Below are 7,500 nucleotides of genomic sequence, written 5' to 3' on the forward strand. Positions count from 1 at the left end.
TTATTTACAGACACACAAGCACACACACACACACACACAAACAAAAGTCAACAGAAGTCCTTTAGAAGAGAGAAAACTGCTTTTTTTTTTTTTTTTTGCTTCTTGTTTGTTTGTTGGTTGGTTGGTTTTTCTGAGACAGGGTTTCTCTGCGTGGCCCAGGTTGTCCTGGAACTCACTCCGTAGACCAGGCTGGCCTCGAACTCAGAAATTTGCCTGCCTCTGCCTTCTGAATGCTGGGATTACAGGTGTGCGCCACCACTGCCCGGCATAGATAGAACTGCTTTATGGAGCTACAACTTGAGATGGCGGTTCGCCCTTTTAGGTGTTTGCGCCGTACTCTGTCTAGTTGCAGATCCCTGTGACCGTCACCTGCCTTTGCCAACAGGTGACCTGTTTTCAAAAGTCCCCATGACTCCCCAGATGCTAAGTCCTCCCTCCCTTGCCTTCCCTTCTCCAGACCCATGTTCTTCATAGGAGCACCCTGACCCATGTGTGCCGGCGCACACAGATCACCTGTCCATCATCTGGTTTCCCTGCCTGTGCCCCTCGCGTGATGTTTGGGGAAGGGGAGCCTGCAAACCCACATGCTCTCCTTCCGTGCTCAGCGCTTTTCCCCTGCCTCAGCAGGCCTGACCTGTTTCCCCAGGTGTTTGAGATCCTGCTGAGCCGAGGCTACTCAGAGAATAACTTCCGGGATGATCTGAAGAACCTGTACATGAAGCTGGGGCTGGAGAACAAGATGATGATCTTCCTGTTCACAGACGCGCACGTGGCTGAGGAGGGCTTCCTGGAACTCATCAACAACATGCTGACCTCAGGTACTCCCCCGCCCCCGGTGTGCACCCGTGGGGCAGGAGTGTCCGTCCCTGCCACTGCAGCCTCTGTTTTCACACGCGACCCCGTGGTTCTCAGGATGGGGCATCACTGAGCCTTCCTCCTGCCATGGATTCGTTGGTCGTCGCTTTTCTCATTCTTGGGGCAGGGATGGTCCTGGAGTGCCTGAACCCGAAGCTCTGCGTGTCTCAGCTCTTTGAGAGATGCTGCCACTCACACGGGGTTTCCCCGCAGTGGCACACCCCGGATTTTGCAGGCAATATGGTGCCCATGACCTCTGCTGTCCTTGAAGCCCAGAGCCTGGGATGTGCAGGGGAGGGGTGGGCACCCTAACCAACAAAGCACATAAAAAGACACACGTGGGAATTGGAACTGTGATAATGAGGGGAGGGGAGGAGCCACACAAAGCAGCATTTGGAAGCTGCTGTGATGTCTCTTGGGGGGGGGGTCCTTCGGCATACTGCCCAAAGGCGAGCTCATTCCAACATCCCTGAGGAGGGTCTCCACAGCTTCTGGAGCCGACACCAAGGGGTGCACAGGTCCAAGATGTACAAATTCACCCTTTCCAAAGCGTGTAGAGGCTGCCCTAGCCCAGGGCTCCTTGGCTCATGCCATCCCCTTCTCTGCTTCTGTCCCCCCACAACTGACTTCTGACCCTCACCCTTCCCTGTGACAGCATTGGGCTGCCTGGGTCCTTAGCCTTGTCCCCACCGCAAAATTCCTAGTCATGTTCTAGGAAGAGTGGCCAGGGCCCTGCTGGGGGAAAAAAAAAAATCTTCCACGTAGAGTCCTGTGTACTGGAGCCAGATGGAGCAGAGACAGCAAGGCAGGAATATGGTGATCTCACGGGCAGGATTCAGGAGAGCCTGGGGATGTAGCTCAGTGGCAGGGTGCTTGATTAGCATGTGTGAGGTCCTGGGTTCAATCCTTAGTAGCATCAGAATGTACAGATGTACAGATGTATGCCGGGCATAGTAGTACGTGTGTGTACTCCCAGCTCCCAGGATGGAGAGGCGGTGGCACTGATTCTTGCATGGCTTGGGTCCCAGAACCTTGACTAGGGGTTATAAGGGGATGGAGAAAGGACAGACACACGGAAAGAATCCTCCTGGTAAGAATCCTGTTGAGAGAGGCGTATGCACATGGGCTTTGATGTCCCTGTACAGTCCTCAGGGTAGGCAAGGGACACTCACCATCCATCCTGAAAGCTCAGAGACCACTCTGATCTTGGGGGACTGAATGTGTATCAGCCCTATTCCTTCACTGGCACCCACTGCTTTTCCCTTCATGCCTTGCTTCATCACCTCCTTTTACACTCAGGGAGGTAAGAACTCCTGAAAGCCAGCCCCCCCCCCCCAACCTCCTTGTCCTCCAGGAATGGTCCCTGCGCTCTTCACAGAAGAGGAAAAGGACAACATCCTTAGTCAGATTGGCCAGGAGGCCTTGAAGTTCGGCATGGGTCCAGCCAAGGAGTCCGTGTGGCAGTTTTTCGTGAATAAAAGCGCTAACAACCTACACATCGTCCTGGGCATGTCACCAGTGGGAGACACCTTGAGGACCCGGTGTAGGAATTTCCCAGGTACCTCTTGAGCCGAGCCTGTAAATCCTTCACCATCGCCGCATTGGAGTGTGTGTGTGCGCGCATGTGCGCACACGCACGCGCTGGGGACCCACCACATCCTAGGTCTCTGCCAGCAGCCTCACACGGGATGTAGCTAACTTGAAAGTTGGCCTTGCACTGTAGGCACACCTCCTTGGCCCCCTCTCAGGTCTCCGTAGACATGGCTGGCGTCTTCCCGGCAGGCGGTGGGGGGGGGCACCCCCTTCTCTCTCCCGGTATCACAGTGACAGGATGCTGAAACCTAGTCACAGTGGCAGGGTGCTACTTGAGTGTGAACAGCTGAGCTGCCACTCTAGAGGACACTTGAAGACTGTGCGCGCGCATGCACTGGAGTTAGTTGTGGGTTGCAAAATAATCCTTTTTCTCCTTTCTCTCCAAGGCCTAGTGAACAACACCGGCATTGACTGGTTCATGCCCTGGCCATCGCAGGCCTTGCACGCAGTGGCCAAGTCGTTTTTAGGTAAGCCACCATTGTTGTGGGGATTGCTTGGTGGTCTCCTAAAGAAGATTGTCACTAGTCTGACCAAATCTTGGCCCGGTAGGTTGGTTCACCATAGATACCCTATGATAAGGAATATCTTTGTATTGTTAGCATAGAGCTTGGGGTTATATTTCGCTCTAATCCAAAGGGATCAGAAGTCCTCACACCAGGGCCTGCTGCCAAATGTGGCCCCCCAATTGTTTTGATGATTAAAGTTTTATTGGCCCACACTTCATGAACATTTTGTCTTCAGCCCCTCCTAAACTACATCCTTGCCAGAGAGACAGTGCCATGACTGTTCATCTCTTTGTAGAGAAAAATGTCCCAAAGGTCGCCACCATGGAGATGCCAACACAGGTTCCCTTTTTGCCTAGATCTAACTCGGAAAGGATTTATGACCAATACCACTGGGTAGTTTTGTGAATAGTTTCAACTCAATAAACAAACAAACTCAATAAACAAACAGCCCTTCTACCCAAAGCCAAAGCTATAATTTCTGTTGTAACGCTGTTCTCCTGGGAAGGAAGCCAAGAGGACATTTGTTGTGACATCGTGACTCAGAGTCTGGCTAACTGCTTCTGTGAAGGTCCACATGGCAATATCTGCTTCAGTCACAGCTGCCAAATTCTGACAATGTGTTTTGAGAGCTCTTTGGGACCAGATGTAGATGAATTTAGCTGTGTTTCAATAAAACTTTATTTACACAACACAAGTGGTGGGCCAGCCATGCTTGCCCTTTGGAGCTGTGACTGCCAGCCCTGCTGTGGCTGTGCATGGTAGCTCCCAAGGTGTGCAAGTCATGTCGCTACCTTCCATCATGTGGTGGTTCAGTTCTATGCACAAAACTGCCCGCAATTCACTAACAGTTCATTCCCCCTTTGAACACATTCCCTGAAGCTGAGGTGGCCACCTGGCAAAATTGGATGCCCGTGGGCCAAGTTTTTCGGGCACTGTGTGTAGTCTGAGTCACAGAAATATCTGCAGAACCCGGAACACCTCCTTCCCTCATGTTCTCCCCCAAGCCTGTTGCATCCCAGGCCGTCAGCATGACCCAAGTAGAAAGATTTGTCTCTGGGAGAGATCACCAGTCATTCTGGTAGACTCCTAGGAGCAACCCCCTTCCACCAGTGTGTGCTGGACACTGGGCTCTGTCACAGAGTGGCTGAGCCCACCGATCCAGCTGCCGTGGGTCTGCCATGACTTTGTGCTGGGCTGGGGGAATCACTCAGTGGTTGGTTGTGGGTCCCAGTTCTGAAGGTCCAGCTTCTCCTGATGGCGCCTGAGGGCTGGGGAAAGGCAGAGAGCTCCCTGGCCCCAGGGCAGAAGGGCTGGCTTCTGTGTTAGAGAAATCACCAGGGACAGAGCACAGGTTCCGGAAGTTGCCGCAAGTAACAGCTGCTCACTTCCTTTTTTTCAAATTAAGTTTTTGGTAAAAATCACTTTTCGCTTAAGGAAAATATGTCTACCGTAAGCTTTCCCTTTCTGTCCATCTTAAATGTACTTGAAGCACCGATTACATTCAGAATGTCAGGCAAACATTACCTCCATCTGTTTCCAGAACTTTCCATTCTCCTCAGCTGAAGCTCTGTACCCATCTAGACACTGACTCTTATAACCTCCACCAGACCCTGGATACCTCTAACCTGCTTCCTGTCTCTATGAACCTTCCCTGCGTCTATGTATCTCATGTAAGGGGACCCATGCACATTGTATCTTTGTGTCCAGCTTCTTTTTGTAGAGTGTTTCTGGGGGGGGGGGTCCCTTAGAATGTAGCCCCACATTTGGTCCTTTTTCATGGCTGAATAGTACTCCACTGTATGGGCATGCCACACTGTTACTGTTCACCTCAGATGGACTCTGGTCTTTTCTCCTAACCACTCTGCTGCTGTGAACATTGGAGATCACGGACCCTTTGGAGGCTCTAGGTCTGGTTCTTTCAGCCACATTTCTGGGAGTGGAGTTCTTGAGTTTGTGGGTCCGTATTTCACTTTCTGGGGACCTGTTCTTTTTGTTTGTTTGTTTGTTTTCTGCAGTGCTGTGGACCCGATGCCAGAGCCTCATATGCTAAGCTGGTGCTTGCCACTGAGCTTCCCCCCCCCCGTCCTCCTTTCCCCTGATTCTAACCCCCCACTTTCTCTGTTCCTCCCACATCAGGCGATAACTACATGATTCCTGGTGAGAAACTTGAGGAGCTCGTGGAGCACGTGGTCATGGTCCACCAATCTGTGGGCGAGTTCAGCAAGCAGTTCCAGCAGAAGCTGAGGCGCAGCAACTATGTGACGCCTAAGAACTACCTAGACTTCATTAACACCTACTCAAAGCTGCTAGATGAGAAAACCCAGTACAACATAGGTGAGCGGGGAGAGGTGCGGGCAGGGCAGGGGTGCAGAGGCAGGGCACCGTTAGGGCATCGTCTCATTTTAGGGTTTTACTGCTGTGAACAGACACCATGACCAAGGCAACTCTTAGAAGGACAACATTTAATTGGGGCTGGCTTACAGGTTCAGAGGTTCAATCTATTATCAAGGCAGGGACATGGCAGCATCCAGGCAGGCATGGTGCAGGAGGAGCTGAGAGTTCTACATCTTCATCTGAATGCTGTTAGGATGAGGGTCTTAAAGCCCACACCCACCCTGACACACTTATTTTAACAGGACCATACCTTTTTAATAGTACCACTCCCTGGGTTGAGCATGTACAAACATGTCAGACATGGACACCTCAAGGCCTGGCATCCTTATGGTTGGGGCAAAATAGAGCAGATTTGGCTTTTGCGTTTGGGGGCGGGTCATCCCTCTGGGTGGGACACTGCATGGTTTTAGTTCCTTGCGGCCTCGTGCTTGCAGAGCTATTTTCTTTGCCCTGGATGCCCCCCGGTCCCCAAAGTGCTCTGCTAGAAAAGGGCTCTCCATGGCTACTGGCTAAGAGATGCACTGTTACCAGCGTGGGGGTGGTGCAGGCCTCAAATCCCAGCACTTAGGAGGCAGAGTCAGGACAATCTCTGAGTTTGAGTTCCAGGACAGCCAGAGCTATACAGAGAAATCCTGTCTGGAAAAAACAAAACAAACAAACTTGAAGCTTAGGCGCTAGAACAGGGCTATGTCGTCTTGTAGAAGTGAGTTCTTTTCCTCTTGTTGGATGAGTCCCAGTGACACTTATGCGAGGTCTCCCCCTGGAGCCGGGATCACTGACCGTGCGCTGTCTGCCCCCAGCCCAGTGCAAACGTCTGGAGGGAGGGCTGGACAAGCTGAAGGAGGCTACCATCCAGCTGGACGAGCTGAACCTGAAGCTGGCGGAACAGAAGATTGTCCTGGCTGAGAAGTCAGCTGCCTGCGAGGCCCTGCTGGAGGAAATCGCCACCAACACAGCCATAGGCAAGGGCTAGGGGTGGGCAATCAGCCCTGAGGGGGCCAGTCTGTGCCCGAGGCGCTGCCGAGAGACCAGCTGTGTGGGCAGCCATTAGCAGCAAGCCTTTAATGCCAGATCTCTCTCCTTCTCTCTCTCAGCCAGGACACCCTCCCCGAGCCTGTCTATATTTAATTTTTTAAACATTTTGTTATTTCTAGTGGCCTTGCCTACTCATAGGGAGCACTGGGATAATTCAACACACGGAATTCAGTGTGAGGCACAGCTTCTCATGAGGTCACCAGATACTGGAACAGATCTGTTCCCCAAGCCTGTGTTACCTCATCTTTGATAATGACATCTTTTCCAATTAGGTCTCAACTTTGAGGCTCCAGTGGCTTTAACCCCAGGGCCACTGTCTGTCCCCTTGCGGTCCCCGTCACCTCTAAGCTCTAACTATGGGAGATGCCCAATGACTTAGAGGCAGCCAGCCAGCCAGGGTGCAAGCCAGTGACAAAGTGAAATCAGGCTGTGACGGGTGTCACCAGCAGAGAGAATGGCAAGGAGAAATCACACAGAGGGGCAGTACTCCCTAGATGCGGCATCTCTAGGGCTGACTGAACATAAAAAGGAGGAGAGGGTAGAGAAGTGAGGGTGGGAGTGTGGGGGGAGGGCCAGTGAGGTGGCTCAGCGGGGAAGGGGCTTGCTGCCAATCCTTACAACCTGAGTATGATCCTGGGACCCACATGGTAGGAGAGACCAGATTCTGTGGCATATGAACACCAATAAACCAAATATTAGAAGAAGTTTTTTTTAAAGACAGAGGAAGAGGGCAGACAGTGGGAGACAGACAGCTCCATTTCAGTCACCTGAAGTCAGAAGGCCATCCTAGGTCCTTGGCCAGGAGTGTCCAGGCAGGTGGGGCAGACGTGGGATCAAGTGGGTAGGACGCAGCAAGAAAATGCCATACAGGATCCTCTCTACGGCCACTGAACAGACCAGCGCCCCCTTGCAAGCCACCAGTCCATAGCCATACCTGGCTTTGAGGTTCCCACAAGACCTAGGCTGCATTTGCAGCATCCCAGCATCTCACCGCCCCGCCCCCTCCCCCCCCCGCAGCGGAGGAGAAGAAGAAGCTGGCGGAGGAGAAGGCCATAGAGATCGAAGAGCAGAACAAGATCATCGCTGTGGAGAAGGCCGAGGCCGAGACAGCTCTGGC

At 52.4% G+C, this 7,500-nt stretch overlaps 1 protein-coding gene across 1 annotated transcript in view; it reads left to right on the top strand.

Annotated features, from left to right (window-relative positions):
* The window catches only part of Dnah10 (dynein axonemal heavy chain 10), a 354,208-nt gene that overhangs the window by 324,957 nt on the left and 21,751 nt on the right, over positions 1–7,500 (top strand). The window contains exons 52-57 of the mRNA XM_021187038.1: positions 647–818; positions 2,210–2,413; positions 2,835–2,915; positions 5,091–5,288; positions 6,149–6,310; positions 7,401–7,500. The exon at positions 7,401–7,500 is cut by the window's right edge and continues 75 nt beyond it. Coding sequence (XP_021042697.1) covers positions 647–818; positions 2,210–2,413; positions 2,835–2,915; positions 5,091–5,288; positions 6,149–6,310; positions 7,401–7,500 — 917 coding nt within the window. The remainder of the gene's footprint in view (positions 1–646; positions 819–2,209; positions 2,414–2,834; positions 2,916–5,090; positions 5,289–6,148; positions 6,311–7,400) is intronic.

The sequence above is a fragment of the Mus pahari genome, chromosome 23 (genome assembly GCF_900095145.1).
Source record: "Mus pahari chromosome 23, PAHARI_EIJ_v1.1, whole genome shotgun sequence".
NCBI classification, from domain to species: Eukaryota; Metazoa; Chordata; class Mammalia; order Rodentia; family Muridae; genus Mus; species Mus pahari.